The following is a 15,881-nucleotide window of genomic DNA, read 5'->3' on the forward strand; positions in this document are numbered from 1 at the left end:
TAATGGAGGAGGTGGGATCCCAACCCACAGAAAGGGAGGTGAGACCCTCAGGTACGGGAGGCCAAGGCACAGGAGAGCAGAAGGGACCCGGCTGTGGGGCCTGGAGGGAGCCCAGTGAGGGAGAGCAGGACGGTGGGCGGGGGGTCTATAGGGTCGGCCAGTCCGGAGAGCTGAGGGTCCGGGCATAGGCTCGCCCCTTGCCGGGCCAGCGCGGAGAGCGGGGAGCGGAGTCGGCCCATCCCCACGCCCGGGGCTCGCCCCGCCGCCCCGCGCTGCGCCGGGCGGGGGTCGCAGCAGAGCGGGGGGCGGCGGTGCCCGCGGCGGGCGGCGGGGGCGGGCGGAGGCGGGCGCCCCGCGGGCGGCGGGGCGAGGGAGGAGGAGCGGCGGCCGCCGGAGGATGGGAGCGAGCGGTGGAGCCGCGGAGCGGCGCGGGGGCAAGGCCGGGAGCGCGGCGGCGGGCGCCGCGGCATCGCCCGCGTAGGGCGGCGCGGGAGCCGGGCGGCGCCGCGGCCATGGAGAGGGCGAGCCCGGCGGCGGGCAAGCTGAACGCCGGCGGCCGCGGGGCGGGCGATGGGCACGGCCCCGCCAGCGGTGCCCAGCCGCGGGCGGCGGCAGCGGGCAGCGCTGAGCCGGGCGAGCTCATCGGACGGGCGCTGGATTTCAAGAGCGAAGGGGCGCAGTGCTACAAGGACAAGAAATTCCGGGAGGCCATCGGCAAGTATCACCGCGCCCTGCTGGAGCTGAAGGCGCTGCTGCTGCTGCTGAGCCAGGAGCCGGCCGGGCAGCGCCCTCCCGCCGCCGCCGCCGCCGCGGCGGGGCTGAGCGAGGAGCAGCGGCAGGCGGTGGAGGCTATCGAGGTCGACTGCTACAACAGCCTGGCAGGTCAGCGGGGCCGCGGGCGGGGGGCGGAGGGTCCCCACCTGCGCCGCGCACACCTCCCTCCCCCTCCGCAGAGCAGCGCTGCCGCCCTGCTCCGCTCACCGCATCCCCTTCCCCTCCGCTGGCTTCCATTTTCGCGTTCGCGCTCCCGCTGGGCACAGCGATGCTGCCTCGGGCAGCACTGGGGACGGGGCGCACGGCCCTCAGCCCTTCCCCCGGGCGGCTCCATCCGCCCCCGATGAGTCCGTGCCCTCCTCCCCCGGGAGACAGGTGGCAGGGCGGCGATGCGTGCGTGGGGCGCTCCGGCTGACAAAAATCGTGACTCGTGAAATGGCCAAGATTGCCTGCTGCGGTGTACCCTCAGCCCGAGACGTCCTTCAGTCCCTTAGCCACAGCTTCGGCTCTGGAGCCTGTAATTAACGGTATTACAGAGACGGACTCCTACCATGTTTGATATAAGGAAGGGGACAGGTTTGGGCGCAGCTGCAGTAGCTCCAAATAGTTGTACCAGATATAAAAAGGATTTTTTGGCTTCGTAACACTTAAAGTTGAAAGCAAATACAGTCCTGGCTTTTTGCTAGCTGCCAGTCACCACTGTGGTCAGTAGACATTTGATCATGCCTCCCTTTGCTCCCTGCCATCTGTTTAGAAGTGCTGCAGGAAGATGGAGAGGAGTGGTGTGGGGTTTAACTACTTTGTAGTCTGATTCTGAAGTCCTTACAGAAACAACTCCTGTTGACTTCAAGAAGCTTTATCCAAACAACTGCAGAATCAGAGGTTATTTTTGGTCCCCAGCAGCACACGTTTTTTTTCATTCCAAGCCTGAAAGCATCTCTACAATAAAAACTTGTGCCTAGGTACGTACAGGGAAGAGACCATTCATAACTTGGACAAGGTGCACAAAATAACATTTAAAAAACTCTGTTGTTTTCCAGAAGGATGAATGGTCGCTCATCACGCTTTATATTCTTGGGGGTAAAAAATGGCACAAATCAGGACATTAGCTTTTGGCTTTCTAGACAGAGTTGGTCAGCTTTGTTTCCTGTTCTCTAGTCCTAAAAAGGATGCAGTATAAAGTGAATGGTTTGAAACACCAAGCCAGCATCCTCTCTTGTCACAATGCATGCCAATCTCTTATAATCAACATGCCTTTTGGGATGTAATGGGGAGCACAATTTAGCTCCTTTTCATCATGTTTCCAAATACTCTTCCTTCAAAAGCCTATTGAAATCTCATAGATGGAGAAGCAAGTAAGATTTCAGAGCGATATCATAATTGCACAGGTGTAATTTCGTCTCTTTACAAATTTCTGTTCACAGGTTTATTAAAATCCATTGTATTTGGCAAGGATCATTTAGATTGGCAGGGTTATACAAAGAGCCCATAATACTCTGAACAATACAGCTTGGTGAGTTCATGGGCTTGGAAAAGGGCTCACAGACAGCATTTCTGCTAGATACAAATGAGACGTGGTAGGTAGAAGGTAAATGAAGGTAAATGAAAATTTGCTTCTGAGGCACTTTCTGCCAGTACACAAGTTCCACTTGCTAGAAATGTCTTGACTCCTGCTGATGGAGTTGTCCTGTGTCATTGTCCATCTCATTTATTTACAGTTTCTGGTTTGTGCAAGGAATTTTTGTCACTGTTGGTTGTATTTGATCTTGTCAGCAGTAGCAATTGGTGTGAGAAACATCCTCTGTCTTTAACCTAGATATGAACAGATTTTTTCCTAAATTTAACCAGTATGAACACAGGAGGAGGTGAGTATAATTAACCCTGGACTTACAAGCAGTGCTTTTCCTGGGATAACCTCATAGTGGGTCAAGCTGTCATTTTGCACAGGCGGTTGTCACATGTTTTCAGTAGATGGCACGCACAGAGCAGAAAACAGCATTTGTCTCAGAAATGAATAGCTTCGTGTGTGTCTGCTGAGCTATCTGAAAGCAATTTTAAAGAAATGCCCTGCATACTGGAGAGGGGAGTGTGCAGTTAAACTGGAATCGCAGTGTTTGTACTCCTAGCCCAGTCACAGAGCTCCCATTCTAGCAGGAGAATCAGTGAATTCATGTCGGAAGAGAAAGGAAGAGGGGACAGGGAGTTTCCCCAGAAATGTAACAATAACTAGTATACCTTTCTAATAGCAGCTTCAAGACGTGCAGCAGTGGGACTTCATTTTCTAAGTGTGATGCAGCAGAAGACACCAGTTTCTTTACACAGTGGGCTCTAGCAGAGGCACCAGCACGTACTGTTACAGCTGAAGGCAGTGTTACTTGACATGGGGAGGATATGAGATGCAGGGAGTTTTGCTTCTGAGCACTACTGGCTGCCTAGAGCTGTTTCTAAAATAAATAAATCTGTATAGTGCAGAAAGCATAACAGCAGTAAATGTTAACTCTGGAGAAGACAGTTTTTCACTTAGCTCTGAAGTAGAGCCAGTAGCATTACCAGCTGTCATCTGTGTCCTTATTATCAAGTTCTTTTAGCACCTCCGCTTACTCTCTAAGCCTGGCATTTGAGAAGCCCACCTTGCTTTTGCACTGTCATTTTTCATGTGGCCACCACACATCCACCTGTCAGAGATGCTTTGCATCACAGCTACAGATGCACTCACACATTGACTTGTTTAGATGCAGCATGAGAGTCAGAGGAGAGCATCAGCTACAGGTAAATATGCACATAGGTGAGGAATACACCCAAAGGGGATTTTGTGCGATCTCATGGGTAAAGGCTGGGGTTGTTTGTTTGGTTTTTTTTAAATCTGACCGATTACATGAGTAGGCACGTGTGGGCAAATACTAAACTGTTGTCAATGCCTGTCATTGCCTGCAGAAGGTAAATTTAGGCACAGATGTGCACACAGATTCTTGTTTAGATCCAATTGTTTTGTAGAGCACCTGCTGTGAGGTGTGATGTGGGGGGGCCAGCTCTCATATTTATTCAAAGCTCCCCAATATTTGGTGTGTTTTCCAAGGTCTGCTGTTGTGGAGCTGTGTGGCACACCCACAACCTCAACCATTTAGCCCATTTCAAAGGATCCCAGACCTGCTGGGTTTTAAATTCTTGTGATTTAAAAAAAAATATTATTTTAAATCAGCCTAAGAATGTCAGAACTTGCCATTGGCAGAGCTGCTCATGTTTTTTTCACTAAGCTGCTAGCTGGGCTTCATTTTAAGCTCCAAGAGTTTTGCCTTAAAGGGACTGCCCTTCACATCTGTGCTGCTGTGTTCTTGCGTGGGTCTGCCAATACCCCACCATTTTACCACAAGTCATTCTGATGAATGTCACCAGAGGCAAGAGCAGCAGCATGGCCAAGGCTCCCAGAAATCACTAGGGTAGGCAAAGACAAAAGCCTATCAGCAGCATAGAGACGTGCAGAATGAATGCAGGGTTGTAAGGCAAACAGTCCTTTCTTTCTTTATGACTCATTGACGGTCTCTGACCTTGAGGAAGTCACTTGACCTCTTTTTGCCTCTCTCAGCCCTGTCGAAAAATAAAGAACAAGAACCACGATCTCATCCTGATGGTGCTTTCAGTTGAGTTTTCTCCAAGTTAGTGGTTTATGTTCTTTTAAAAAACAGATGGATGTACAAAGAATGCTTGCGGAAAAGCAAACTGGCCAAATACACCTCAGGTCTTGATCTCGCTTCCACTCGTACAGCATCTTTGATCTAGAAGAAGCTCAAATGCTTTATCTACTGCATGCAGATGGGGGTCATTTACCAACTACAAATGCAACCATTAAACTCAATGATTATTTTATTCCACCATTACTGCCTAAAAGTTTACAAGATTAAAAGCACTATGTAAGCTCTGCAGAGAGAAACAAGTCCTAGTCATTCCAAAGCAGTGAACTACTAAGGGTAAGCACAGTTTTAAGCTTTTCTGGTGAGGGAATGTTGCAGAGTGATAACCAAACCTTTGTTGATTTTCCTAAGCATGCAGAAATTCTAGTGCTAATTCTGGCAGGAGAAACAGAACCAGAGAGAGATCTGGGGATGACAACTGGCACTGGGGGATCTGGTTGCTAATCCTCCCTCTCTATGCTAACCAGCTGTATTATCTTCACCAAATCTTTCCTCAACTTCAGTTTATCCATCTGCACTTATGACCTCCTGGGACTACTGTAAAACTGTTAGTTACATGAATTTAAAATAAATGTAGCATGTTTATATTCCCATTCAGGTACCCATAGTTTACTATAGGAGTCTTGCCAGAAGGGCACAAATACCTCCACAGAGTATTAAAAATTTAGCTCTCCAAGATACATCTCAGTCTGGAAAATGACATTTGGCTTCCTACACTGGCAGAAATGTGCACTGGTACCATTCCAATGACTGTGTGAAGATCATAGTGATAGTCCCACAGAACATGACACTTCCAGCAGCATAGGAACCTTCTAGCACCCTCAGGCTGGGGTGTAGGTACTACTTCCAATTATTGCCAGTTGCATGGACTTCCATGAGTAGTTCCATGGAAAAATCCAAATAAAACCACTTATCCAAGTGAACACTAATCCAAGTAAAAATGTAACTAAACACCAGAAAAGCTGGTAAAACTTTCCGCTGACCACCCACTAGGACACGTCACAAAGAGTCTCTGCTAAAAGCCCATCCCAGTATATAGCCATTAGCAAGTACAGATTCTACCAGGACACATGGTGCCGTGGGTGTTAAAGCAGTCTTGGATTGTTGCTTGATGTGATTTTTTTTTTAATGTGCTGCATCAACAAAAACACCGTCTGTAAGGATGCCATGCAGTGGGAAAGAGGAGCAGCAGCAAACAGAGCAGCAGGATGTGGTCTGCATTTTCACTGAGTGACAGGGAGCGTTTCCTGGCACTCTTGTTTTAGATACATCTGACCAGCCCGGAGTGCTTGGAAACTCTTTGATTTACAGGACTGATGCATTTACTGCTCCAGGGAGGTGCAACTGCAGAAGAGAATAAACACCAATGACTGTGTGTGGTTTTTTAGTGATAGGCCCAAACTCTGACACGTATTTAAGAAAGATATGGAATTTAAAGCCACTGTCATGAATTGCTCTTTAGAAATACTCAGTATTTACCTATTCCCTTTTATTTAGCATAACAAAAATCTCCCCTGTTCAAGGAGTTGCTTGTGCATTGAAAGGGTGGGATGGAAATACCTCCAGATGCCAGGGGGGCGGGAGGGAGGGAAGAGAAAGGATAGCAAGCTGCCACCAACCTTGGTTTAAGTGATACATTTCTGAGAGCGTCTCTTGCTGAGGCAGGAGATGTGTTTTCCTCCATATATATCACTGTTCATCCTAAGCCTTTTCAAAACTTGAGGCTCTGTGGGTTGGGTTTTGGTTTTTTCTGCAAGCACTTCTACCATATGTTTAATTCCCTTTGCAAGAGGAGAAGCCTATTCCAGCTGACCTTGTCAGCATTTGCCTGAAACAGAGAATTGAGAAGGTACAGATCCCCTGGCCAGACTGTCCTGAGGAGCTGCAGTTTTGGTGACCTGAGATCCCTCAAAGTTTAGCTACAGCTTACTATGAGAGATGAAGCAGGAGATACCAAAAATCACAAAGCTTCTCCAAGAACAGAGTGATTAATGTGTTTAACTAAAGAGTACTGCTTGTTTTCCACCTTGAGAACACTGCTGTTTTCTCAGAGTTCTGTAGTAGCACATCCTTCCAGCTTTGCTCCATCCTCTGCTGAAATGTTGTCTGAAGAGTTTCCTCCAGCAGAAGTTACGCAATGAGTCACAGCCTCTTGCACCTCCACAGGTTTCCATCAGTGCTGTGCTGAAGATGGTTCAGCTGGTTCAGTAAAACCTAGTGTTAAAATCAAAGCTGGGTCCCAGTCAATTGGTAAATACACCCATGAGCTCCACAGTTACCACCTTATCTGGGAGCTGGGCCACTTTTGAATGGTTCAGCACGTGGAGCATCCTTCTCTTCTTGTTGCTCACTTGGGCTCAGGCCCAGAAATTTCTAACCCAGCTCCAGACCTCTTTCTCCAGCCTTTCTCTTAGAACTGCTTATCAGTTCAGCAGTACATCCCAAGTTCCTTGTCAGTGTCCTCTAGCATCGCAACAGATGCTCCAAGAATGGAGGACCATCAGGAGTTCTTACATTAGGAGTTTAGGAATGTAAAGGAGCTGCTGTGAGGAAAGGAACAGTAAAAGTAAACTGTGTAAATAAAAGGAGAGGTCTAAATTGCCTGCTTCTTGATGTTGTGCCGTGTCACAGGAAGTAACATAAAAAGGACTATGAAATAGAGGAAACAAAATGAAGAAAGGGAGAAAATAGTTAATAAACTTCTGAGAAAAATTACTGGCCATTTATTGTCTTCTTTATTCTCTCACTTCATGGATGAGAAACTGATACAGAAGGAAGACAACTGTTTATTAATTCTGTTTTCAGCTTACTCAGATGACCATACCAGTGACTAATACTGAGGGTTAAAAATGCTTTGAAAAAGAGTCAAAATTAACTATCATTAAGTAGAAAGGTGTTACTAATGGCTGCTCAGGAATATCTCTCCTTTTGTTCATTTCTGCACTGCATCTTGGATGGGAAACAGTAGGCTCAGGACATTGATGGATGAATGCAGGTAAATCTTCTTGTGGTAGCTGGAAGTGCTACTATTATGTTCTCTTTAATACATTGTAGAGTCAGTGCAGTTTCTGGAAGCTTTGCTGGAATTGCTGAAGGTAACTTCACCTGGGGCATGCTTGCTTGAGTGAAGCTGAGAGGTGGTAGTAGTGATTTTATACACTTCCCTAGGCAGCTGCAAATGGCAACCATTGAATGTGGGGCTGGAGCAGAACAATCAGTCTCAGTATAGCCATGTGGAGTTCAGGACACTGCTAGAAACAGCACTAAGTTCATGAAAATGGTTTAGTCACAGTCATGGTTTTTCTCTGATAACCTATGGCAAAAGTGACAGCTGGGAGCAATGGTCTTTAGCTGTCATAGCTTGACATGTCAGAACGCATCTATTACTATGCATAGGCAGTAGCTGATGTCATGATATTTACTTCAAAATCTGCTCCATTTTCCCCACTTTCCAAAATTCTTGACATGCCATTGCCCCGAGGCTCGTAGTCTGGATAGCACCATCTGCTTCTCCTTGTCTTTGTCCTGTGTACCCAGTTCTCCCATCATATGTCTCAGCACAGAAGTCGGGGCTGCTTGCGCAGTCCATGGCTCTACCCTTTCAATTCCTTTACTTGCTGTCCCAGTTGCAATACAGCTATGTCTGACTTTTTGACCTCCCACACAAAGCGTCATCACCTCCCAGATGCCCCCCATCTCTGTTCTGCCAGTGAGGTCCTCTCATCCCCTCAAGTGGGTGATGTGACACTTACAGGAAGCCAGTCAGTTGATGCTGGTTGCCTGTTGTTGTGTGACCTCTCTGCAACAGACTGTATGTGTGCAAGCATGAGACTCTAATCCCTATCTTTACAAGCTGTGTCACTCACCTTGATAAAATTACCAACTCTTCCAATCAGGGCCATGAATTCTGACATTCTTGTCCTGTGTGGCCACGACCACAACTCTGCCCATCACTGTAGTACATACTTAACTTGAAAGCCTTAGGCAGTATAAGTCACCATCACTGCGTAGTTCTGCAATAGCCTCTCAACAGAAGTCTGGGGGAAAAAAGCAATCTTAACGCTGTTTGCATCCCTAGTAGTTGTGGGTATTTGCCAGAAAAACTGTAATTGCCTGCAAGTCCTGTGTCTCAGGGTCACAACTGTGGTGACATCTCAGTCCTTTTCACTCACATGTACCATCAACAAGGCAGGAACTGCAACCCTGTACATTTCCCTGGGTGCAGAGAACAACCATCCTTACATTTCTGCATAAGCCTTTCAGGACCCAGGACACTGATTGTTGCTTGCAAGGCTACAGCATTTTTCCTCTTCCAGCACATCCATGTTTGACAGGTCAAATCTCTATCCTACTAAAGCAACTACTTTTGTAGCCACTGCTCAGTATTCTCTTTCTTTCTTTAGTAGGAACACTGCTCACTGCATTTACTTGCTGCCAGTTTATGGGGCTGTCACGTAGATTGTTCTGCATCGATGGCAATAGCAACTCCTTTCATATCAGAGTGGCAGACAGCAAAACTCTGATAATCTAGCTGTCGATCCAGTTGCCTGGGAGCTGCTGGAAAGAAACAGCTGGGTCAGTCAGCAAAGAGCCACCAAACTGGTGTTCCTCAAATTTTGATTCCAAAGCTCCTTTGATGCCCTGATTACAACTGTCAGTTTCCACGCCCCTGGCATTGTTCTGGCCTGGCCACATCAGAGACATCTGACAAAAAGCTCATTTCCTACACGATGAAACTCAAATGACTTACCTTGAGTATAAGTCACCTTATTCTTGCTATAAGTCACCTTATGCTGTAAAGCAAGGGGGTTCAGGGCCCACTTGGTAGAACTCAATCAGGCAATGGTGAAAATTTGCTGTCCATCTGATGTGTCTGTAAGGTTTAGCCTAACATGTAAAGACTAATTTCAGATCAGCCCAGTTGGATGCTGCTTATCTTCAGCCTTTTCCAAAAGACCCCACTCTAGACAGCAAAGCTGATTACTGCTGCCTGAAGCAGAAGGAGAGGAGAATACAAAACAAGTACTGGGGTATCCTTGCCCCGCACATTCCCCAGTGTACGGGAGACGAACTTTATTCCAGGAAGTAAATTAAAAGCAGAGGAAGTGTCTGGGACTTGAAAATTTACATCAGACCTTTAGTGCTTCCTTTGTCTACTCCGGGACTGATGTAACTAACAAACATCTACCCCCCCATGTGCTGTGTTATCCCTGCAGTCACCATATAATGCAGAAATGTACCATGATATCAAAGGCATCTTTATGATATAAAGGACAATCTAAGAATCTTTCAACCAGCTGTAGGGAAGAAGCTGTGAAAATTCAGATTCCTCTGCTCCACTCTTGCTCCCAGAGAGGAAGAGGGCAGAAAGACTTTATTTCATCCACACTTTCAGAGAATAAATCCAAGCAATGGCCAAAGCCTCTCCCAGACAGGAGCTGCCCAGGGAGGTCACCACCCCACCCAGTTGATCGTGAAGAAGCAGAACTGCAAGATCAGCTGAAAGAATGAGAGAAGAAGTCTCTTAGGGTACTCTGGAAAATCATTTTAAGTCAGCCCTAGCTGTTGTTCTGCATAGGCACCTTTTTTGTTGTCTAGTGATTCAAAAAGGATCAAATCAGAATCTCTGTACCATGCCTGAAGCAATGATTCTCTCATCAAACAATGTGGTGGAAAGTTAAGCCTCAACTCCTTTAGTCACCATATATTTTTAATACTAGCATAATTCAAATCCTAGATTACTGTCCTCTTAAATGCTTTGCAATGATTAATTGTGTATGACACAGTAGTGTGTTCATGTTGCAAGGAAACCAGAGCAACATAAGATCCTCACCTATACTGGAAGTACAAAGCAAATGGATTCATTTTCCTTTTTACACTTCCTAACTACTGTGATGGAGCTCAAACTGAGACAGCTGAGGAGCTTTGCTCATGGGGTGGGGTGGTAAATTAAATTAATAGATTAATACAAAATAATTTTTAAACCACAGGTCTGATTAACTTGGAGTACAGTGCCAGAAGGTATCATGGAGTTAAAGAACCTAATAAGGTTAGAAAAGAAGGCTTAGACATATAGCTAATCAGAACGTTCACTGCCCTATTAAATAGAATAAAAATTGGAAAGCAAATATTACATTTTCATGCTTGAACACCACTGCTAACTGGTTTGAATTTTTGAATAAACTTCTCTAAGATTTTAATTTCCCTGTCCATGGCCATGTCACATAAGTGACTCAGTCATTCTTTGGTCAGCTGTGTATTCACATCCTTTTCCTCTTCGTTTTTTTCCAGCTCATGAGCTGACAAATTCTAGCAAAAATTCTTAGTAGTCCTATAGAGCATGGTCTTAAATTTTGTATCACCAAATTCTATTCCAAATAAATCTACTTCTGTGTACCAGGTCATATAGTTCTTTATATATCACATTGTCATCCTCATGTCATCCCTTTTGACAGTATCTTTGAACTTTGCAGTCAGTAGGCCGCTCTGACTTTTGCATAGGGCTATTAATAAAGCACTAAACAAGCTCCATTCTGAAATTAATTAATGAGATATTCTACTAGTGATCTCTTTTCAGACCAATATCCTTCTCAGCAGAACCTATTTCATCACATAATTGTTACACTGTATCTTCCCATTCCTCAGCTTAATCAAAAAGGCACAGTCAAGACAGAGAATTATACTGATTTAGTACAATGATTTTGGTGTTCCTGGTGCCTGAATATGGCCTCTCTGTTGGGGTGGAAGTTAGCCCCAGTCAGACATACACTCCTACCTCTTCCACTGCCAGCAATTCATTGCACAGGTGTGGTTTATAAAAGCTTTGGTAGTGATCTGAGACTTTTACCTGAAGAACTTTGCCACAGCTTATATTAAAGAGCAGACATCTTATTAGGGGACTGGTTTATGCTTCTGCATAGTTCAAACCCTGACTTTTTCAAGCAAATAATATTCTGAATCATCCCTCTGGTCTTTAGTTTATTCGTTTTCAGCCTGATTTCCAAAGGAAATGAGTCATAAGTACATATGTTTTCTGCTGTCTGCCTGTCAGTCCCCTCTCAGTAACTTTCAAACCTGTTGGCCAGCTTGATTTGATAGGAAGACAGATGTATCAATGATACTAAATTATTGTGGTATAAATGGAGGGCAGGGAAGAAGCAGGGCCATCACCAGAGGCCCAGCTGCATGACAGGGTGACACCTAAACTGCCCTTACGTGGTCTGTCAAAGCTCAGGCAGGTGACAGCCTGGCACAGGCAGGGTTAGTTCGCTGTTGCTGACAAACCACTCTTCTCTGTAAGTTTATATAATGCATTTTAAGGAAAATAAGGTTGAGAACTTTATTTTACACCTCTCTTCAGTTAGTTAGAAAACAGCTGACTTGGGCATCCTCTGCCTCATTGATTGTCAGTTGTTCTCCTCTCCATCCCTCCCACAAAAGCCATAAAGGTTTCTCTCTGTTTCAAAACATCATCAAAATGGAAAGGCTTTGGGCTACACTGGACCTGGATAGAACATATGAGTGAGTAGTTAATTTAATGAAGGAAATATTCCTCCTAGTTTGACATCTCCATCTTGCCACATAAATCTTTTCAGCTAGGGTTCAAGGAAAATGTAAAAGCATTTCAGTCCCTATCAGTTTTACATGGTAATCCTGCTTTCCACCCCTCAGCAGACTCTGCAATGGTCAGCTCTTTCACGTGCCCTGGGAGGTGAACTGTGAGCCACCACAGGGCACAACACACAGATGTTATCCAGCCACGTCATCACAGCTTGTTTGTGGTACAGGATAAAGTGCTAGCTTTCATCTCAAACTCAGCATGCTGCAGTAAGCCAGGCTTGAGGCCATCATGGCCTGCACAATTGTTGGTGACTTCATTGGAAAGCCTTCAAGCTGCATTTCACAGTACTGCTGTCAATTGTTTGAACCACCATGAGCAAAGGATGCTTTTCAGCAGAGAAGGGAGCCTGAAATCCCCCATGTCCTCCAGAGTGCTTCCCTATTTACAGAAGTCCCTCTTTGTCTCATATGGGTTTTGAAAAAATACCATCATTCCATTAAGACCTTAATTTCAGTGTTTAATACATTCCACTAAGAATTATAAATATTTGATAGCACTTGTTGGAGTTGACTGTTGCTGAACACCAGATATTTACTAGATGGTTGTCTGGTGTTGCTGATCTCTGATAAAATTCCGTGTACTGTTTCCTTTTGAAAACAAGTCAAAAGACAAGATCCTTTCAGTGGGTGTCAATAGCAACAAGGGGCCAGAGGAGGAAAGGCTGCAATGTAGAGAAGGTGCAAGAGTGAGAGAGAGAGTAAAGCAACACAAGGTGAGCAAAAGCAAACAGCAAAGAAGAGGCAGTGGAATAAAATAGCAACTGGAACAGATCTGAAGGCCAAACATGTCTAGTTAACTGGACTAGACTGGATTAGATGAGCACTGATTCTAAAAGATACAGACAGGTCAAAGATTACTACGTAGTCACAGAGAAGGAAACCTCCAGGGTGTTTAACCTGGCAGATCAACAATAACAGCCTTGGCAAAAACAAACAGAAGGAACTTCCATCTCGTCTAATGTGGCTGCAGTAGGAGCTAGTATTTATAGAATCAAAATGATGTAGTAGTTAAAACCTGACTGAAGCTCTTGCTCTACCAGTGCATTGATAGGACTTTGCTCCTTCCTCTCCTGGCTGAGAAAAACAAAGCCATGTAGATTAGAAGATCCAGTATGAAGATCATCTCCATGTGAAGCTCTTTATTATGGTAAAATAAAAATTTGCCGGTACACAGCTGGAGGCAGATTTTGGCTACAGACAATTCTTTTTTGCTTGACATCTAGATTTTAACTACTGCTTTAATATTACCACAGCCAAGAATTTTCAGTAAGCCTCTGGTTTTGCTTTGAAGGACTGGTAACTACAGGAAGTGGTAGGTCAAAATACTCTTACAAAACAGAAGCTATGGGGATCATATGAAAAGTTGGCTGAAATTCCTTGCTTCTCAAGGCCTTGGCCCTGTGAAGGGAAACTGCAGTATTACATCACCGGATTTGTGCCAGAAAAGAAGCACAAATCACCACAAACTTACCTTAAAGTAGCTTAAGAATCATCTTACAGAAATAATGAACACTTCTAAATAACTGGGATCTTCAAAACTACAGAAGTCTGAGATAGGGGAACATAAACACATAGCAAAGGCTTGCAGTCATGCCAGCTGTTCTTAAATGCTTACCTGTTCCCATGTCTGGCTAGGATGTTGCTCTAACATCCTCCAGCAGGACCTGCTGATAGGAATTAGCACTAAATGGCAGTTGTTAAGGACAACCCAGGATTGTTCATGTTCTGAGTGCTACAGGACAATCAAGAATGGGACTGAAGAGCTGTCAAGAGTCTTCTGTCCATACCCATGAGTGGTAAAAGTGTACAGATAAGACACATCCCAGGTAACATTTACTTAAGCTGTTCTTAAGTATTTGAAAAGCTAGGAACCTTCACATCTTTCCCAAGCAGTCTCTTTCAAAGCTTCACTCTTCACTGCTATAAAGTTCTTCCTAGCTGAAATGTAAGCCCTCTTCTTACTTTCTGAGTACAAGGAGAACAGATGATTTCCTGGTTATACCCTTCTTTCCATTTGAGTTGCTTTTTTTCTTTTTATGTAGATGAATAGGGTTAGCCTCTCTTCCCTCACTGTCTTGGTGAGGCCCTGTCCTCTCTGGACCACTTGTTATTGTCAAGGTCCTCCTGTGGATTTTCAGCAGAATTGCTTTCCAACTACCTGTTCCCCTGCTGTACCTAAACAGTGGGGTTTTTTCCTGCATATCTGTAGGACCTTTAACTTGCCCCTGTCGAATTGCATCCTGTTTTTATCAGAACACCACCACCAATTTGTGGGGATCCTTTGGAATTCTATCCCTACCTTCCAACAGATTCCAGCTTCTCACATCTAGGAGTTACCTGCGAATTGACAAGACAGTCTGCAGTCTGTCATTTAGGTCTATATTGACAATACCAAATACCATGGGGCCTAGGACAGATCAGTGCAAACTCTACTTAATGTTGCCTTTCATTTTGTTAACAGAATTAAGTCTATTCATTTAGACTGTGCTCCTTCAACTTGCTTAAAAAAATGTCACTAAAATTTGTGATTTGACTAGCGTAAAAGCCAAGATATCTACTGTTTTTCCTTTGTCTTCAAGATTGATCACCCTTTCACAGACTGAAGTTAAACTGATCTGTTCTGACAGCTCATATTAGTCCTAGGGTGGGCTGCCAGCCACAAAAAGCCTGACACACAGGCTCAGCAGCTCCTTTGAGACCTACTAAATACATTTTAATGTGTACCATGGTGGAAGCATCAGCATGCTTCAGTCACTACTACTGCCTCTCTCTCTCCTAGAAGAGCTAATTGGAATGATGAAGTCAGAATCTTTATTTTGGAAGAGGTATGGAGGACTAAGGAGCAGCAGGGAACTGAAAGAGACCATGCTATGTATTGGAAGGAAAGCACGGCCAGGATGGCAGGAGGGGGAGGAACAGTTGGTATCTGTTCACAAATTGAGTCAGGCTGAGGAGAAGGGGAAGGCTGTTTGGAAGAGGTGGCTCACTTTGGGCTCTACAAACATTTGTGGATCCACACTTCATTTAGCATTAATCCCTCCCTACGGAGAGAGGCAACCTGTCATACAGTTTGGATTTTAATCTTCCACACATTTCCCTGCAAGCAGAAACATACGGGCATGTTTAGGTCTTTTTTGGTACCTGGAGAGGAATAAATGAGAGCCACTGGCTGGAAAGTTGTACTGTCATTGTGATATTCCCTATTCATCCCATTAAGGTTGTCTGGGAACTAGGAGTCAGCTGATGAGATTATTGCCAGACATTATCAAGCTGTCTATAATTAGCTTTTTATTGGTGAGAAGCCAGAAAATCCTCTTTGTTTGCAAGCTTGGACTATAGAGAAAGAAGAGAAATATTTAATGGAAGATTGTTTGGAAACTGTAGATCCTAATTAGTGTCTCAGTCTAGTAGGGAAACTGCATGCAGCATATCTCTGAAAAAAAAAAAAGATACTTTAAGCATCCTCTTTTGAGGAATGCTGGTTTGCATTCTTGAAAGGCACAGAACACATGGAGCTCTGTGGAGGTATGGATGCTTTTCTCGGTTCCTCTAGTACAGGATTCTTACATTCACACATTATATGGCTCCTTTTAGTGCAAATCTATTGAAAATTTAACACAAGTTAAAACACAGCTTAAAACTTGGGCTGTGCCTTCTACATGTAACCTGTGCAGTTTGCAAATTTGGGATCAATAAATCCAGAGAAATTTGGATAAGCATTCCAGTAGCCAGTTCTTTTTATGCTGTATATTAAAATACAGTATTTAAGTCCAAGGTGACTTTAAATCTAAAATAACC

At 44.8% G+C, this 15,881-nt stretch overlaps 1 protein-coding gene across 1 annotated transcript in view; it reads left to right on the plus strand.

The window, feature by feature from the left end:
• Positions 1–509: 509 nt before the first annotated feature.
• Positions 510–15,881, plus strand: part of TTC9 (tetratricopeptide repeat domain 9) — a 28,811-nt gene continuing 13,439 nt past the window's right edge. Inside the window, exon 1 of the mRNA XM_039552907.1 lies at positions 510–882. Within this exon, the coding sequence (XP_039408841.1) occupies positions 513–882 (370 nt within the window). The 5' untranslated portion in view covers positions 510–512. The remainder of the gene's footprint in view (positions 883–15,881) is intronic.

This window comes from Corvus cornix, chromosome 5, assembly GCF_000738735.6.
Source record: "Corvus cornix cornix isolate S_Up_H32 chromosome 5, ASM73873v5, whole genome shotgun sequence".
Taxonomy (NCBI): domain Eukaryota; kingdom Metazoa; phylum Chordata; class Aves; order Passeriformes; family Corvidae; genus Corvus; species Corvus cornix.